Below are 19,031 nucleotides of genomic sequence, written 5' to 3'. Positions count from 1 at the left end.
TTTCTTTCTTTCTTTACAGTTATTTTCAATTTTTGTCATAAAGTAACAAAGTGTGGCCTATTTCTGTCATACAAATGATCTTTAAATCCAATGTAATCACACCAAAACAAGGCAAACTGCTTAAAGCAGACATCTAAAATTATGGCTAAAGCTTCCCGTCTCACCTGAGCATTTAAAATAAAATGGCACGTACTACCTGTCAACTTTACAAGTGTAACAATTTGTTTATAGAGTATGTGGTTATCACCCCACTTAACCTTGTCAGTATATCTTTCTTTATAGTGCTGAATCATTGTGTTTTTTTTAGTCAGGTGTTCTGCCAAGAAGCTTTTAAGCACCCAATGTTGTTATGGAGCTTTATATCAATTATATACCAACTCTTCAATAATACATCAGTGCATCAAAAGTTCATCTATGTCAAAAACCTCCTGTTTCCTTCAACCAAGTGGACCAATATAGATAACCTATGTTTTGCATGTATGGTTTCTGAATCAATTATTATTATTATTATTTTTTTTCATTTTGTGGTCTAAGAAGCTTTTCTGCAAACCTTCTGGATATCAAATTTTTGCACAACTAAACTGACATGGCAGGAAATACTGTCATTTACTCGTCTCTGTTCTTTCATGTTTGTTTCATTTGATTTCATTTACTTTATTTTTGTTGTCCTTTTTTATTCATTTTTCTCATTCCACCATTCGTTTCTTTTCCTGTCCCAAGGTTCATTGTTTCAGAAGTCCACTGAGCCCAAAGAACAGAGTGCTTTGGGAATTCCATGTAAGTTGATGTTTTATGTTTTACAATAATCTATCTTTCTTTTATTTTAGTTTTCTTCATGTAGCCATTTCATTCTGTGAGCAGTAACCTTTTGTTTTTATTTTATTGTTGCACTTGCATTTTAAAAACGTACATTCCACTAATCAGTTCTGCTGTCTTTCCTTCTGTCTCAGCTATGAATCCAGTACCAGTTAGCTTGAATCTCTATATGCAAGTTTGTTGCAGCTGTGATTTATTTATTTATTTATTTTTATCAGAGTTTTCAATTTTGCATCAGTATAGCCAAAACTTTGATGTGTTGTGTTTAAGAGCTTTGCATTAAGCTAATTTGGGTCCAGAATGTACACTAGAATGGCTGCAGGTGTGCACATATCCTCTTGATTTGTCCAGCTACAGCATCTTAAGGTGTAGTCACACCAGAAAAGTGCTTTGGTCTATTTTTATAGTCTGGACTAAAAGCTGACTTTTTTTGTTTTTGTTGTTTGGTGCGGTTTGGTTTTTTGGCAAGCGGACTATAATTTGTAAACAAAGCCATGCTGGTGATGATCATTGCTCCCATTGGACGGGAAGGAGGAGGGTGGAACAGATCACAGACCCAGATAAACAAACTTTGGAAGTTTTTGTTGCATTTCTCTTGTGCACATTTGCGCTCTTATTGCAACTGCAGCACCAGTTTGAATCAATGTAATATTTCTCATTTTGGAACGGTGGTACTACATGTGCGCTGCAAGGGCAAACGATCTCTGGTTCATTTAAAGCGGATCAAATGTGTCAGATGTGAATACTCTCTTAGAGAGATTCTGATGGTGTCATGTCTAAATTGGGAATTTTGAAATTGTCTTTATAGGTTTCATATAAAGTGAGAAATTTTGATAGGATTTAAAAAATATATATTGGCTTTAACTGTCCCTGATGCCACTATTCGTGGTGCCATTTGTATTTTTTTTTTAGTGGTCTTCCCTGCCTTCCATCACCTGTCTTTTCCTTCTGACACAATGAGAGAAAATTACCTCAAACTGAGAACAAGACAGAGAGGGAGAAGTGCAAGAGGGAAAAGATCTCTGCCTTTCATGACTGCTCTCATTGGAGAAGAGCTTTTTTTTGGATCTTCAAAGCCTTGAGTGTCTTGAATGTGTTATTGCAAGAACTGTCTGTCGACACAGTTTCACTATAATAGAAGGTTTTGCAAAATTAACATTGCTAGGCTGATAGATGTAGAATACAAATAATGCAGAAACAGTCACAGCTCATGTAGTAGTGTGTCATTCTGTTTCTGTTACATAAAGCACCTCTCATCAGAAGGATGTGTTGTAATTGTGATTACATTTCTCCTTTCAGTTTTATTAGTTAGACATTTATCTTAGTGCAAATACTTCTCCATAGTGCTCTTCTGTTCTTTAAAAAGCTGCAATACATTTGGCAATGTCACTTCTTATTTCTGAGACTCCAAATATATTTCTAGTACGGCCCACTCAGTGCTTAGACTGCAAGTTGAAACCATCCAAAAGTAAAGATGCCAGAAGGATTTTCTTTATTATTGTGTTTTGTTTATAATGCAATCTTAAGTAATTGATTATATCTTTCCTACTACAGAGGAGGGCTGCATGTGACCATAAGTTTTTTTTTTTTTGGTTTTGTATTGTTTTTGTTTCCCAAACTGAAACTTTATTATGGTGCTTCCACAGTTTGACCTGACCAGAAAAAGGTTTGTGGCTCAATCGCAAATATTGATCCTACTTGTGAAGTCTTACTGAACTCAGAAGTCACTGCGACCTTTGTTTTCAATTAGTTGTTGGGAATGGACTGTTATTCTTTTAAAACTTATTCTTACACTCAAGTAACCAGGCAAACTATACAGCAGACTCGCTGGCCACATTGTAAGGCATACCTTGCTTGTACTATGCTGGACCACTTTTTCCATTAAGAATACTGTTTGTAATGCAGATTCTGAAAGATTCCTCAAAACCTTTGGTTCATATCAGTGTCATAGCATCACATGGTTACTGGAGATTATCAGGGGAAACACCCATTGTGCAAATCTTTTTTCCATTATACTATGTCCCGAAACATCCAATTAGAAAGAGATTTGGTTACTCTGAAGGTTCACTGTTCAAGAATCCAGTTGAAATGATTTGAGCGTATGATGTTCATTTTCCTGATACAGGTCACCATCAGAAAAAAAATACGCTGTGGTCATAAAGGGATAGACTAGTTTAGCAGCAATACTAAGGCAGATAGTGGGATTTAAACAAGGCTCAGTTCTTACTAGGAGGTACAACCTGTGCTAAGAAGATATGCTGCAGAACCACCTATAGTCTGAACCACTGGTGTAAGAGAGGGTGAATTGACACTGTCATGTTTATGCTAAATTTCCTCCTTACCATCTGACTATTCATTTTGAAATCAGGACCACGCAATGTTTTTCATTTTGTTCTTGTCCATTTTTCATGGTCTTGTGTGAATTGTAGCCTTAGTTTATTTTTCTTAGCTTTAAGAAGTCTTAGTTTAAGGGATTTAATTTCCCTTTGGGATCAATAAAGTATTTTTGAATTTGATTTGAATTGAACTGAATTCAGTCATCCCTGGTGTGATCTTCTGCTGCCATAGCTGTTCTGCTTAAAGGTTTGATGTATTGTTCCACATACCTTGTATATAGCTAAAGCTGCTACAATATCCGCGAGTGCAATATCACCAAGGACTGCTTGCATGCAACATCTGGCTCTAGGCTTTGGAGCTGCAAGCTCAGTGCATTAAAACCTGGCTACCCTCTACCCACTTAAATCGACTTTCACTCTTATTTGTTCCTACTTCTGATGTAGATTTGAATCACTATCTCATTTCTGTCAACACCAAGACAACATCCACAAAAGTGCAGCTTATTGAATATTTTATCTATTTTGGATCTTTTGCTATGAACTAGAGACATGGTTGTTCATGAAAATTTCATCAGATCAGCAGTTTCTGTAGAAAGCAGACCATCAGCCTGTCTGGCACCAACAAGCCTTTCATGTTCAAAGTCACTGAAAGTGACCGAATGACTGTACAGCACAAATTTATAAACTATATGAGTAAAGGACAGGTTGATACTAACCTCCTCCTTTGACGGTTTCTTGTTTATAATGCATTCTGAATTGCTTCTCTATGTCTTTAATGCTTCACTAATAGGCTACATGGACTGTAAAGGTATTTTCCCCCTCAACAGTACTGTGGTGCTTCCACAGTTTGACAACCACCTTGACCACATGAAGGTCTGTGGATCATTCCCAAATATTGATTCCCACACTGAAGTCTCATTGAACTCAGCAGGTTCCTGTGACAGCACCTTCCTCACATACACTTCCAGAAGTGAAGTCAGTGCTTTCATGGGGCGATTTATAGAATATTTCCACTTAAGCTGCAAAAACTAACCACGGTGCATATATGCATATGTGCATCGGTATCCGACTGCGTATTTAATGTTTTTGAAAAACATTTTTTTGGGCAGTTGAAAATTATCTTAGATCAAAAAGGTTAGGGTAAAAAACTGATGAAGATGAACTTTATTCATTGAGCAAAGGGAATTGGCGTATATTTTAGAACTCATGTTTGTGGGCAGCAGCTGAAAACTTTCAGACCATGAGAAACAAAATTCTCTGATGTGATGAGACAAAGATTGAAGTCTTTGACGTGAATGCCTGGTTTCATGTTTCTAGAAAATCAGGTACAGCTCCTTAGCAGGCCAATGCCATCCCTACAGTAAAGTGTGATATTGGTAGCAGTGTTTTTTCACATTGTCATCATGGGGTACTCGTGTGTGGAACTTTGAAGAAAGGGATCAATTAAATCCAATTTGGAACAAGGCTGTAACAAAGCAAAATGTGGATTATTGAAGCACTGTGAATACTTTCCGGGTGCACTGTAAATATGAACTCAGGTTGCAGTTGATTGATAATTATTTATTGGTATTGACATATTCCCCCCAAATTCACCATGTAAGGTACAGATACATTTCCAAATGTCTGTGTTCTTGTGTACTCTGTTTTGAATTGAACCCTATTAGTCACTTAATAGGTAGATTCGCCTACCAGAGATGCTATATGGGTGGTGCTTGCATGTTTGCGCCAAAGATTAAAAAGGCAGTTGAATGAGAGTCAGATAGTGATTGTCCGCAGTTCTGCTTTGGATGTGAATCACACAGAAGATAGAAACGAGCTAATCTGAGTTATCCTTGCCCCCCCCTTGTTTAAATCCTCTCCGTGGTAGATTGAACAGACTCAGAGAATGACAAAAAGCTCAGACAATCAATAGATAGTGATTGCTACTAACTGAGAGGGTGAGCTGGGGTCTTCTGCTTTGATAGCCCGTGTGTGTAATCAAGTGCGTGTGAAAGAGAGCAAATCCTTTTTGCAAATTCTTACGCGCTCTGGTCTGTGAATATTTAAATATACACAGCGGTTACTCACATACACACAGGAACAGTTATACTATTCCTGATTTCAAGATATTTTTTCAAGATTAGGTAAATTGTTAGCAGCCAGACATTTCATTCCATCACAAATCATTGTGACAGTAACTTATGTACCTTGCGCTGACTGCACCAGCGCTGGTGAAACAGAAAATATTAGAATCCATTGAGCTCTAATAACACACAAAGGCAATGCTTAGCCTCCTCACTGAGAAGTATTGAGTAAAACTGTTATTAGTTAAACTGATTATCTCTGCGAAAGAAATGACATGTCTCATCAGCCCACAAGTCTTTCTTTGTAAAAGTCAACACTGTTTAATTCTAAGCCCTTCAAGTTCTGTCCCATTGATTTGTAACTTTTTGGAAATGTTGGCAAAGCAAAAAAATCATGCATCGTGTGAGTCTAAAATGGATCACATTTTTAAAACACAAAGTCTTGTTACATAGTAGTACATCTAAAAAATGTAATTATTGTTTAGAAAGGCAATATATTTTTTACCAGTCATTTCAGAGAGTGAAACTCGTATAGTTATCACATATATACAGTGATATACTCCAAGTCTTTACTTGCTATTTTGATCATTATGGCTTGCAGAGACTGAAAACAGAAAATTCAATGTCTCAGAAAATTAGAATAAAGTGAAAAAGGTCAATAAGGAAACTCATGGTGTCACATCCTAATGAGCTAATTACCTCTAAAGTTCTGCAAAGGTTTCCTGAGCCTTTAAACTGTCTCTCACTTTGGGTCAGTAGGCCACACAATGACAGTGTTGTGCTTTAACAACAGTCAGGTTTTGGCTGTTAATAATTATAACAGTTGTTTAAGACAATTAATAATAAACCAGTAATTTTGCTAAAAAGAAAATGACCAAGTCGGGGAAGCACTCTTTTGTCAAAAATAACCAATAATGTTCAGTCTTAGTTATTCAGAAATACTTGTCAAATGATGCCTATGTTTTCAAATAATAGATGAAGGCATGAGTCCAGCAACCAGTGAGATGACCAAAAATCTCTTTGTGTCACCAAATTGAATTAAATTAAATAACATTTTATTGTTTTATATTAACCCTGCTACATTAGACAATCACTGAGTTCTTTCAATATGATTCACAGAAACATTGTAGCTTTTTTACATGGCATGTGAGCTGCTAAGTAAGATATTACTAAGAAGTAATGAGATCAATATGAGAAAATGACCCATGCAATATTGGTTTTTGCTGTGCACCATTTGCAGATGCCATAGGTTAGTTTATGTTGTATTGTTTACCTGTAAGTTTAAAGCAACAGAAGAAATGTGCCAAAGATTAACAAAAAGAAGAAAAAAAAAAGAAGGGAGACAATGTAAAGCAAACTGAACAATAAATAAATTCCTTTCTTGCAGCTGTAGGTAGTTTACTCATGCAGGTAGGAGCCCACATGGGACGTCTTTTTTATTCATCTCCAAACAAAATATGGAAACAGATAGAAGTTTGCCAAATCATTCAATGGAAAATTTGCTTTAGAGGGGAAAATATGTATTTCCTGTAGCTGGCACATATTGTGTGTGCTATAAAGTTATACACCTTTAAGTTAATGTGGGATTATGATAAAGATTCCATAAGGAGATGGTGATTATTATAATTAAGATCAAAAACTGGAGGCCTAAGAGGATTATGCAGTTCTATTCCCTACTGCCAAATGAAGGGACTTTGATAATAGGACAGCTTTACGCAGCTGCAGTTGAGGAATCCAAGACCTCACAGCAAAGAGAACTGGAAGATAATTGGTGACTGGATATGAAGATTTCTAATTAAGTTAGGTATTTAAAATCTGTATGTGCGTCATGCGTTTAATTTAGACAGTTAAATATTAGACAGTAGTTTATATTTTCGTAATTTTTAATGCATGTTATCTTATTAAATTTTATTCAGTTTAATTACATAATGAATTTTAATTTTATTTATAATATTTATATCAAATTGACATCTCAAAGGGCACACTCACACACCCATGATGGCAAGCTACTGGATTGTAGCTGCACTGAACCAGTCTGACAATAGTGAGGGTGTTTCCTCAATGGGTTTGGACTCCCAATACATGCGTGAGATCTCTTCAGGTACCCTGAATTTCTCCCACTGTACAAAAACATGCATATTATGTTAATTATTTACTCTAACATTCCCATTGGTGGGAGTTTTTGTCCTGTGTGTCTATGTAACCCTGCGAAAAACTGCAACCTGTCCAGCATGTACCCATACGGTATCATGGATAGTAGAACTTAATTGTCAACATCTAGCTGTTATACATGCTTCTCATTCAAAGTCATTTATCAATAAACATCCAAAAAGCACTCATACACTAGATTATCACCTTCTCAGATTTGACTTTGTCCTTCCTTGAGAAGCAGCGTAAATGAAGGCTATTCATGACCCGCACGGCCCCCAGAGACGGTCAGAGTGGTTCACAGCTCCCTCAAGTGGTAAATGACTAACCAACACTCTTAAGTTCCTGTGTGTATCATACTTGTGGGCCTCATCAAAGGGTTCACTCATGCATAATCAAGTTCATGCTTTGTGAACTTGCTTTGGTGTGACAACAACAAATCCTTCAGCAAATAACTTAGGCTGTTTGTTGCTAAAAGCCTTTTATCTGCTACTCAACTTTAAGGGTGGATTAAAAGGAGTTTCCTATACATTTTTGTCGTCTTAACAGCTGCACACAAATCCCCTCCCACGAGCTGCAGAGGACATGATTATAAACCTTTTGCTTTAAAGTGTAAGACTCCAATAACGTTAATGTTAAATATGTAGGATTTATTTTTCTCTCTCTCTTCCACGCAGGATTTATTGAGCTCCACTTATTTTTTTCTTAATCGCCGCTCTGCATTTTATCCACTCATTTCTTATCTTATTCACCAACCTGTCTGCCAGCTTGTTCTATTTTTGCATGTTCACTCCTCATCTTCTCTTGTGCTTTATTTTAAGACTTTTTTTCTGAGTGCAGCATACTTTCTCCAATTATTTTCACATCTTTATCCTTTGCTCTCCTAACCGGACCCCTTTAATCCTTTCCTTTCCTTATTCGTTATTCCTTTTAGCGTTGGGTTATGCGTTTTCCATTCCACAGTATTCAAAATTTAAAATTTCTGTCCCTTCCTCTGTTCTAAAACACGACTCACAAATTACTTTTTCAGTGAAACGCCGTTAAAGTGCCAGCCAAATTGAAAAAGGATGTTGGGACTCTTGTAAAATAATTAACAACCCTATTAAGTTTTAAGATTCCCTGTATCTCTCTCTATCTCTGTCTAGACAAATTACCATATAAAACCAGCTGGAGGGCGACTTGAACATTTCATTTGAAATGGAACCTATAGCGCTTGTCCTTTGTGTTTCAATGATAGCATGAAGGGGATGTAAACATTAAGAATGCCTGAAAGCCTTCAAAAGTATTCCTAGTTTTACTTTACTCTTCTACAGTATTGCTGTACATCCCTGGATCCTTTTATTTCACTCATTGCTTTCCTCTTCAGAATGTTTTTGCCTCCAGTTCACAGTAAGGACGTCTAACATGTGGTGTGTCTCTTTTTGTTTCCTCTAGCTGCCCCGAGTACAGACGATGTGGCTCTCTATGTGGGTATTGTCATCGCCGTGATTATGTGCCTGTTCATCTCTGCTATCGTGGCGCTCTTTGTATATCGCAAGACGCACCGTGACTTTGACTCGGACATCATTGACACTTCAGCACTGAATGGAGGCTTCCAGTCTGTTAATATAAAGACAGCCAGATCAGGTAATGTATGCATCGTATTAGCGTTTCACCTAGGAATATGCTGTGAAAACCTGTTCAAAATGAGGTCATGGAGGGTACCAGGACCTGATCTGTATGCCAATGTCTTCTAAGTCAAATGTTATACAACTGTCAACTATTGTCTGACAGTTGGAAGCTTGGCTCAAAAATTGAGTTAAGGACAGGATAATTGCCCAAAGAAAAGCAGCAAGTATTTGGCAGAACAAACGAATCATTGTGTGGAAACTGTCCTTGTTAAAGATAAAAATGCTGTTGTGGATCCTAAATATAATGCAGAGTTTGCCTAAATCCCACACGATGTGAGAAACTAGTAAATTCATACAGATTCAAAGTATTGCTGCTAAAGTTTCCTGTCTTAATTTTTGTTTTTCATAATGATCTATCTCCTTGTGCACTTGAAGTTAGATTTAAACAACTGTTAAGCGTAATGATATTTTGTGGACCATACACAGCTAAATGATGGCTTGGCTAATGGCAGATGTGATGTTGTTTTCATGCAAATGATTGTACCTGTCATATCCTCTTTAAGGTCTTTATGCCAGTGTCATTTATTTTCTTTTTTCCCATAATGCTGTCAGTCTCTGATGGTTTGGATTAATCTATCTCTTCCAGGGACTGCTCTAATCCATCAAAGGAGATCCTCTGTTCCTCTCTCTCTCTGTGTGTTATTCCTCACTCTCTGTTTTTCCCCTCGTTCCTTCCCATCTGTACTTTTAGTACAATCAAATTTCCTTTTCATCTGCATTCGTCTTTTCATTCTGGTCCCAGGTCTTAGGCTTTATAGGTTACGTCTCTACTTTTTTATCATCACAATCACAATGATGAATGTCTTTCTGTTTAAATTGAGCTATATTTTAGACTCGGGTGTGCACTATCATTTCTTCCTCTTTGCATGCATATTCAAATATTAAACAGATGAAATTCAGGAACAGCAGATATCAGTCAATGTAGGTTCTTAAACTTGTATTTGTATTTGATTTGCTGTTATTTTTCAGCAGAAGATAAATTATGCACACATTGAAATGTAAAAACTATACTGACTTTGCATAGTCAAAGGTGCATCCATGCAAATGACTGGTAGAAGGCACTTCTACACCCCCACAAATCTGAAATAAATATTTTTCTTCAATTCAACCTCAGCTTGAATTGAATTAATCAAGTTATTTCACGGAGTACCATAGTTCACAAGTAATTTAAATTCTACATTACCATTCACTGAATAGTACAAAAAAATGCCCGGATATCATGAAAAGTCCTGATGCTTAACAACGGCATTTAAATGTGTGGAAAGTAAGAAGATAACTTGATCTAAGTTTGAATTATAATGTGTGGGAGCTCAGTCAGTGCTTCACGAGGCAGAATAGAATAGAATAGAACAGAATATGGAAGAAGATGAAGGGAGAGAGGACAGCCCCTTGTGGAGCTCCTGTGTTGCTGACAACACTGTCTGACACAGTGCTGCAGGCACATGAACTGTGGTCTGCCAGTCAGAATCATATGCAAACTTATCCAGGACATGAGCCAGACCTTTCGCATTCTTTGACTTAAGCCACTCCCAGAGACAACTTTAGAAGCATCTTATCTGGGCTAAAAGGAAAAGCCACTGCACGCCAAAGTTCTATTTTCAGATAAAAGTACATTTTGCATTTAATCTGGAAATAAGGGTCTCTCAGTCTGGTGGAGGAGTGGTGAGTTGATTAAGGTTCACTGAAATGGAGAGCACTACAGTCATCTGCTGCTTTTGTTCCACTGCGATGTATCAAGTCTAAAGTTATAACGACTGTCCTCTATGAAACTCTAGACCACATTGCCCTCCCCTCTGATGACAGGCTTTATGGAGATCCTAATATTATTTTCTATCAGGACTTGGCACATGTCCACACTGCCAAAAGTACCAATAACTGTTTTTATGACCATTATATTGCTATATTTGATTGGCCTAGAAACTCACCTGACCTAAATCACATAGAGAATAAATGGGATACTGTCAAGAATAAGATGGTAGACGTCAGATCCAACAATGCAGATGACTGCTACTAAAATAGCCTGGGCTTCTTTAACACCTCAGCAGAGAGACAGCGTGGTCTCCTCTAAGCAATATTGAATTGGTGCAGTAATTCATGCAAAAAGAGCCCTGACTCAATACTGAGTATAATCTAAAGTATGTCAACAGAGTTTTCAGTTAGCTGACATTCCTGTGTTAAAAATAATAATTTTGCACTAGTATGCATGATTGTAATTTTTTTTAAAACACAAAGGTTTTGGTCTTCTTCAACTGTAAGGACTTAAAATCATTTGTGGCAGCTCTAGACTCCCAGTTTGAATCACTAAGATTTTTTTTTTTTTTTTTTGTTGGCTTTTAAAGACACTTTTTATTCAATGCAAATTCCTGTAAAATCCTCAGCACCATTTGGAAATGGTCCAATGTTTGTGTTTGTATAGCAACTTGTGCCTTGATGATTGGACTTTCACTCAGTTTGCAATGAAAACGAGAAAGTGAGGTCAGAGCAGGAGCAAAAACAAACGGCAAGTTATAAATAAATGTATGCATTCGGTGCCGAATGTCTTACGTAGACACAGGGCGACATTTTATCTGTGAAACATTGAGATGCTTGTCACTCTGCACTGAGGGACGACTTCTGATTGCTAATAATGAAGCATTATCTCCTTGAATGTCTCGCTCTCCTTCTCTCTGTGGTTTTCCTCCACTTGTTAATTAAATTTCAGCAGGGATTATTTGGCAGGAATACCCATTGGCTTTAAGGGTAAACAGCATGGAGGTAAAGTAAGTAGAGGGCTGATAGCTGACAGGTGCGTGTGTGCGTGTGGGTGTGTGTGTGTGTGTGTGGGGGGGGGGTGTGTGCGCGTGTGTGCGTGCGTGTGTGTGACTGTGAGGAAGGGAGGTCATGATGAGCGACTTTAAAATAGAAATTGAGGGTTTCTTGGAGGGAACAGCAGGATTTCAGGTGCTATGCACCAAAAAAATTAACCTGGTGTGAACAAAGCTGGATTTGTTCTCAGTGGGTAACTGGCCTTCTGTGATCAAAGCAAAATTTAGTAAGTTGTGAGGATTTTAATTATGGATAGGCCTCCTGCCTTCATAGACAGTCTGCGTATTATTAGATGAGGCTGCTCTGTATCATCTGTGAGGTAATGGAGCGAACAAATTACAAGCTGCTCTAAATTATAAACTTTTTTGTGCAACTTGGCGATTGAAGTAAAGAAAAAGAAGTCTTGCGTATCCTTTGATGAAAGGTTAACCTTGGGAAAGTTGTCTCTGCCTTTGTTTCTGGATATCAGCCCTCTTTGACAGACATCCAGAGTGACACTCTGACTAAGACCTTTGCTCAGGGCCGTGGAGATGTGAGGCTTTAAGTCATGTCATTATTAAAAGAGGACCTCATCTTTCAACAGTTCACAGATACTGCTGTAATATATTAATGTGCTCCAATGCAAGTTACATACTACAAACTCCAAATGTCCCAAACTACAAATGTAGTTTGTAGTTTGGGACAACTACAAACTACAATGTACAAAATGTACCCCCAAATGTACAAGCTACAAATGTAGTTTGTAGCCCCAAACTACATTTGGGGCTACAAATGTAGCCCCAAATGTAGCCCCAAACTACAAATGTAGTTTGGGGCTACATTTGTAGTCCCAAACTACAAATGTAGTTTGTAGTTTGGGACTAGCAGGAGCAAAAAAAACAGCAGTCCCTACAAACTACAAATTTGAGATGACAGATCCTAAATTTGAGACAGATCTCAAATTTGAGATGACAGAGCGGGTATGACAAGCAGGTTTACTCATTTCCAATTCAAATCTTGCCCGTTTTGACACACTATAATACCAATAAAACACCTTATCGACAGCCACCCTTCACTGTCCTCAGAAGGTATTTTCTGTAGCTCTGACTCTGGTGTCATGTTGGTTCTTCTTTCTTTTAAAGTATTAATAAAATGAAATGTTCTCATGCAACCTTTCTGATATGTCCTTTCAGCTGACCTACTGACTGCCCCTCCAGATCTGACAAATGCAGCTGCTATGTATCGTGGCCCAGTTTATGCGCTTCACGACGTGTCTGATAAAATCCCGATGACCAACTCCCCCCTCCTGGATCCTCTTCCTAACCTGAAGATCAAAGTCTACAACTCATCAGGTCTGGTCACACCACCAGATGACCTCGGTGGGGACTTCACCTCAAAATTGTCTCCTAAGGTAATGTTCCAAGTGCAGCCACTAACAGAGATGGGATCTTCCATCTGAATGTGATCTTCTCTCACCCCAATGTTTTATGTTGATCTCTTTGCTAAAACAGCACATAATAGAGGATTTGAAAATCTAGGTATTTCAGGTCAAAGACAAAGTGAACACTGTTAGAACACATACATCTCAGTGCCCTAGTTTTTTTCTCTCTGCTCTAAAAACTAAACTACATTTCAACCACAATAGAGCCAGTTGTCCCAAACAGAGATGGAACCACTCAGATTCATCACAGAACCCATCCTGAGGCAGTACAAGAGTTAAAGAGTGGTGATGATCTCATTCAAATTATGGCCATTTGATTCTTACCTCAACAGTTTTTAAGCCCATCTGTATCTGTAAGTGAACCTGCCTCATATGAGGCACAGACCAGAGCTATTTGTTGCAGCACTCGGTGCATGTCGGGTTATAACGCATCTTCAGCCTCTTTCTTCCTAATTCTTACTATTGTCCTTTGACAGGCTGTGCTGAAATGAAACTGCGTTGCGCTTCTGTACAATGGCAATAAAGGCATTCTGATTCTGTTTTTATCCCTAGGTTACTCAGTCTCTGTTGGATAACAGTGACAGCATAAACATTCGCAGCCAGAGTTTAGCCCGGACAAGAGATCCCTCCTGCACTGCTCACGGATCCTTCAATAGTCAGGGAGGACACCTCATCGTACCCAACTCAGGTTAACGCTGTTCAAGCACAGCTCGGTGCTAAGCATTGATTTTATATTCTGTTATTTAAAATTTCATGTCATTTACCAAGATTTAAAGATTCAGGATTTTATTTAGGCCTTTTAAATAATAATATATTAAATTATCTGCGACCACTGCGAAAAGTAACAAAGTAAACCTTTTTCAACAAGAAATTCTGATTTGTATCAACACATCAGTATGTAGAAAAATCAGTTTATCCTTTTCTATATTTATTTAAAAAATAGATTTAAAATTAAGGATTTGAGTTAAATCACTAGAACACCTCCATAACACAACTTTAGAAGATAGCAATCTGCACATTGTATATGGCACTTGAAAAACATAAACAACATGTATCAGTGACAAAATGGGAACTGGTTGTGCATTCAACTATTTAGTTGTGCATCTGTAAATTTATAACTGTAAGGAAGCTTATTTTTCCTTTGTCTATGTTGCCCTACTTATCCGCTCTTCTGCAGGTGTAAGCTTGTTGGTGCCAGCAGGCGCCGTCCCACCGGGCAGAGTGTATGAGATGCATGTGACCGTGCACAGAAAGGACAGCTTAAGGTAAGTTTAGCATTGCTCTTTAAGTTTGAACAAGAAACCTTCTTTCTCGTTTCAAATTTTGCACCTTCTTTGTTAGATATTTGTATCTTCCCTGGATTTTAGTATCCTTTATTCTTAGGGAGTCATTTCTACTATTTCTCTGTTTCATACTACATGTGTGCGTTGTTTATTTTGAGGTTTTCTTCAATGTAGCATGAATTAAGGAGACAAAAAAAGCATGTTATGTGTTAAGTTATGAAGTTATTTGTAATGGCAGTACCGTATTTTCCACACTATAACACGCACCTAAAAACCTTCAATTTCCTCAAAAGCCAACAGTGCACCTTATAATCCGGTGCACCTTGTATATGGATCAATATTGAGCCACAACAGGTCTAGCAACTACGGTAAGCAGCCGCCGACTTCATTTTCCCCCATAGAAGAAGTGCGCAGTGCATGCTGGGATAGTTGTCAGAACGCTGGTTTGTTAATAAAGTTTGATAATACATTTAAAGCCGGGGGGGGGGRAGAGACAGAGACTGTGGCGGCAGCGTGTCGGTTGGTCTGTGTTACCCAGAAAGCAGTTGGGCACAATATCGCAACACCAACACCATGAGTGAAACAATGACTGGGGCAGCCTACTATATAAAGTACTCTGGGACCACTGCTTTACAAGTGTGGATGTGTAATAATAGAGTACGGAACAAATTGGTAACCCAAACTGAAGCGTCTATTCTATGTGCCTTATAATGCGGTGTGCCTTATATATGAAAAAAGGTTTTAAAATAGGCCATTCATTGAAGGTGCGCCTTATAATGCGGTGTGCCTTATAGTGCGGAAAATACAGTATATGTGTATGTAATTTATTTGTAGTGTGTTTACATACTGTACGCCCTGTTGTGATTTATTCAGCAGACTTCGTCTGATACCATCAAACAGCTACTAATTCCAGATGTGAAATTAAGATCAGCATATCTGACACATTATTGATGAACTAGTTGGTATCATAATCTCTATTGTAATTCATTGAAATAATCCTTATTAGCATTTTCTTAAATTTAAAGCCAATTCTATGGTTAAATGTGAGTCACTTCACATTCAGTATTTCCAAATATGTGAAACTTAGACTGACCAAGTCCGATTTGCATTTGTTTCACGTGGTATTTTGGGCCCAAAACACAAACATGAGGTTTTTAAAAGTAAACACTGCAATATCTGTTTTTTCACATTAACTAAGATTAGTGGCTAGTTTGGGTGTTACTGTAATCCTATTACTTGTACTATAATCCTTTACTCCCAAATCATGTACATGTTTGAGTTTGAACCCTTTGTAGTGTATGAGACAAGTGGGAAGCTTTCAGTATTTTTACTTCCATTTTTGTGAAACTGACTGCACACGTTGGTTGCACTGCAGACTTTCTTAAACCAGGACTAAAAACACCAGCTCCGGTTGATAAAAATTGAGACGTGTTGTCAATAACTGCTTACGCATGTGAACCTTTTAAAGATCCTGTAAAACTGTGAGACACATACTCTGAGCCGTCTACTCCGTTCCAGTGCATTTCTTAATCAATGTCGATCGATGATAATTACAACCTTTGTTACTTGCTGTAGTGTTTCTAAGAGTCAAACGTCTCCTGTGTCCTCTGTCTTCATCTCACTCAATTACTGGCAAGCAAACTCACAAGGCCAGCTTCATTGATGTACCGCGGCAATAAATTGGAAAGCAAGAATTTTGTGCTTTACTTTATTATAGCATAAGGGATAAGTTCTGCCACACAGCCACATGTTTTTTTTTACTAATAATGTTAACAACATGTGGGCTGCACAGTGGCGCAGTTGGTAGAGCTGTTGCCTTGCAGCAAGAAGGTTCTGGGTTCGATTCCCGGCCTGGGGTCTTTCTGCATGGAGTTTGCATGTTCTCCCTGTGCGTTGCGTGGGTTTTCTCCGGGTACTCCGGTTTCCTCCCACAGTCCAAAAACATGACTGTCAGGTTAATTGGCCTCTCCAAATTGCCCCTAGGTGTGAGTGTGTGTGTGCATGGTTGTTTGTCCTGTGTGTCTCTGTGTTGCCCTGCGACAGACTGGCGACCTGTCCAGGGTGAACCCCGCCTCTCGCCCGGAATGTTGGCTGGAGATGGGCACCAGTACCCCTCCCGACCCCACTGAGGGAAAAAGGGTGCAAGAAAATGGATGGATGGATGGATGTTAACAACATATAATATAAAATTATAAAAACAATATCTTGGAGTGGTCCAGCCAGTCCCAACTTGGTTCTGGTAGAGAATCTCCGGAATGGGGCTAAAAATCAGAGTGATGAGAAATAATGTTATTATCAAAGAAAAATAGTCAAAACATCAGAAGGAATACGGAAAAACTTAACCCCTAACCCAAAACTTGGAAAAAAATTTTGCCTGGTTAGAAATTATTCAAAAAGTCTTATCTGCTGTAATGTAAACTAAGGAGTTCACATCGATTATTGAGAAAAGTATAAATATTTTAACAATAAAATATACAATAAATCCACATATCTTTAATAAATTAACACTCATTTTAAATTGTTTTATTATATTTTAAGAGATGACCCTGTTGTCAAAACCAAACGTCTTAGTTGAATGAAAATATATTTAGATCTCATTATACAAATGGAATGGGTAATTTTGCACTTATTTATAAGTAAAAGTGCAAATAATTAGGGGGGTAGAACTAAAGACTGTAGCTGCAAGGAGGTTTAACTCTAGCTTTCATTTTTCCTCCTCACTTGAACGTTGCACGAGTCAATATTGAGATAGATCGGCTGAATCAATATTACTGATAAGAAGTGGCACCCCATGAAAACAAATAAATACAAATTCGATCTCTGACCTCTAAATGTGGTATATTCTGAAGCGTGTGGGTTAATAGTTACCCTAATTTGTTATTTACAAGAATCATGTTTTAGTTAAAGTGTATAGATTGCAGAAAGCTTTTAAATAATGGAAACCAATGGAATCCAATATGCTTAGCCTGACATTTTTAGCAAAAGTTGATAATAGTAGACACCTATTCTGCTGCTGTACTGTAATATAAAAGCCATTAGTCACTAAGTGCTTGAGGTTTCAATGCCCAGTTGTGCCATAAAAGGCAGAGAGAGATGACGATCATTTTCTTTCTGTCTTAACTGGAAACTACTGACTCCAACTGGGGCTGACGGTGCTGTTCTTTCTCCCAATGAATCTCTCTGATTTCTGTTTTTTGATTCATGCACCACACTTATTTTATTATATTTTCTGTTGGAATGATACTTACTAATCCTGTTCAATTCATTTMTTTCCAATCTCATTTATTTATTTTGGTAAATAAATAAATACATTTTCTTTGAATAGTTGTTTTTAGACTTGTATGCTAATATATTAGCAGATTTTTGACTATTGGGTAAAAAATAAATTATTCTGTGACTTTTGTGCTTGCAACCTACAGATAAGTTCCTATATAATATATAGCTCCACAAATTCTCACAGCAAGATGCCACATTGACTGATTTAAAGAAAAAAAGAAAACTCTTTCCTTTCAAGGATGCCTGAATGTTTGAGTGTAAAAATCTTTATACACACAGCAGAGATCAGCAAGTGAATGCTGTGTGCTGTTAATTCATTTGAGTAATTGAAATAAAAGTTTATATACCAATTTGTTTCAAATGTTAATATATTGGCAGCATTTATTTCTGTTACTAATTATGGCATACAGTTAATGAAACGTCTGATCATTAGAATAAGACCAGCAAAATTGAATTTCAGAAGCAGTATTGCTATCTTATGCCCTCTTTGACACCTGCTACAAGAAGAATAAGAGTCCTTTAACCAGTTATGTTAGTAGAAGGTTGGGTGGAAGGAAAAATATATTACAGCCTTGAGATGAATGTGAAACAAAGCCCAGTCCAGAATTTGGGTAAAGTTTTACAAGACACATATTGCATCTGGAGTTAAAGCTACAAAAACTATCACACACAGCCATAACAGGACAGGTGCCAAGCATGTGACATTGAATGTGTTGCTTCCCTTTAAGATTTAATTGATTTGTGCATTTAATTTGAAAATCAATGCAACAATCTGGTTAAAGCTTGGAGAGGGTAAGCTTCCAAGCTGTTTGGGGTTCAGTGGTAGTGTTGATTTGGGGAGCCATGTCATTGGCTGTTTTTATCCTACAGTGTCAAATTTAATTCTAAGACAGAGCAACTTTCTTTGAGAAAACCTCGAGCAAGTGGAAGAGGTTTGTGAGGCCATTGAGGAGGTTTTCCACTTTAAATCGTCCTGGAAGACATTCTGGGGTTTTGTGTGATACATAAATCCCCAGATCTAATCCACCATTAAGCTTGTCTCTCTGCTTACAAGCTTCATGTAAGCTTGTAAGCAATTTATGCCGATTTCATTTTCTAGCTGGAAATGGTACCTGTCCATTATTCAAATTGTATCAATGCTTGACTTAATGGCCACGATGTTACTAAGGTAGAGTGGCCAGAAAAGTCCCCTGACATAAACCCTGTAGGGAAAC

The 19,031-nt window shown here is 37.7% G+C and overlaps 1 protein-coding gene across 3 annotated transcripts in view; it reads left to right on the top strand.

The window, feature by feature from the left end:
- Positions 1 to 19,031, top strand: part of LOC103470231 (netrin receptor UNC5C-like) — a 188,512-nt gene that overhangs the window by 152,701 nt on the left and 16,780 nt on the right. For 2 of the 3 annotated variants that reach the window (XM_008418508.2, XM_008418510.2), the window contains exons 8-12: positions 721 to 777; positions 8,798 to 8,989; positions 13,011 to 13,228; positions 13,811 to 13,946; positions 14,436 to 14,523. In XM_008418508.2, the coding sequence (XP_008416730.1) occupies positions 721 to 777; positions 8,798 to 8,989; positions 13,011 to 13,228; positions 13,811 to 13,946; positions 14,436 to 14,523 (691 nt within the window). The remainder of the gene's footprint in view (positions 1 to 720; positions 778 to 8,797; positions 8,990 to 13,010; positions 13,229 to 13,810; positions 13,947 to 14,435; positions 14,524 to 19,031) is intronic. The other variant, XM_008418509.2, reaches the window with a different exon arrangement.

The sequence above is a fragment of the Poecilia reticulata genome, linkage group LG9, assembly GCF_000633615.1.
Source record: "Poecilia reticulata strain Guanapo linkage group LG9, Guppy_female_1.0+MT, whole genome shotgun sequence".
Classification (NCBI taxonomy): domain Eukaryota; kingdom Metazoa; phylum Chordata; class Actinopteri; order Cyprinodontiformes; family Poeciliidae; genus Poecilia; species Poecilia reticulata.
The sequence above is the reverse complement of the archived record's forward strand: the minus strand, read 5'-3'. Positions and strand labels throughout refer to the sequence as shown.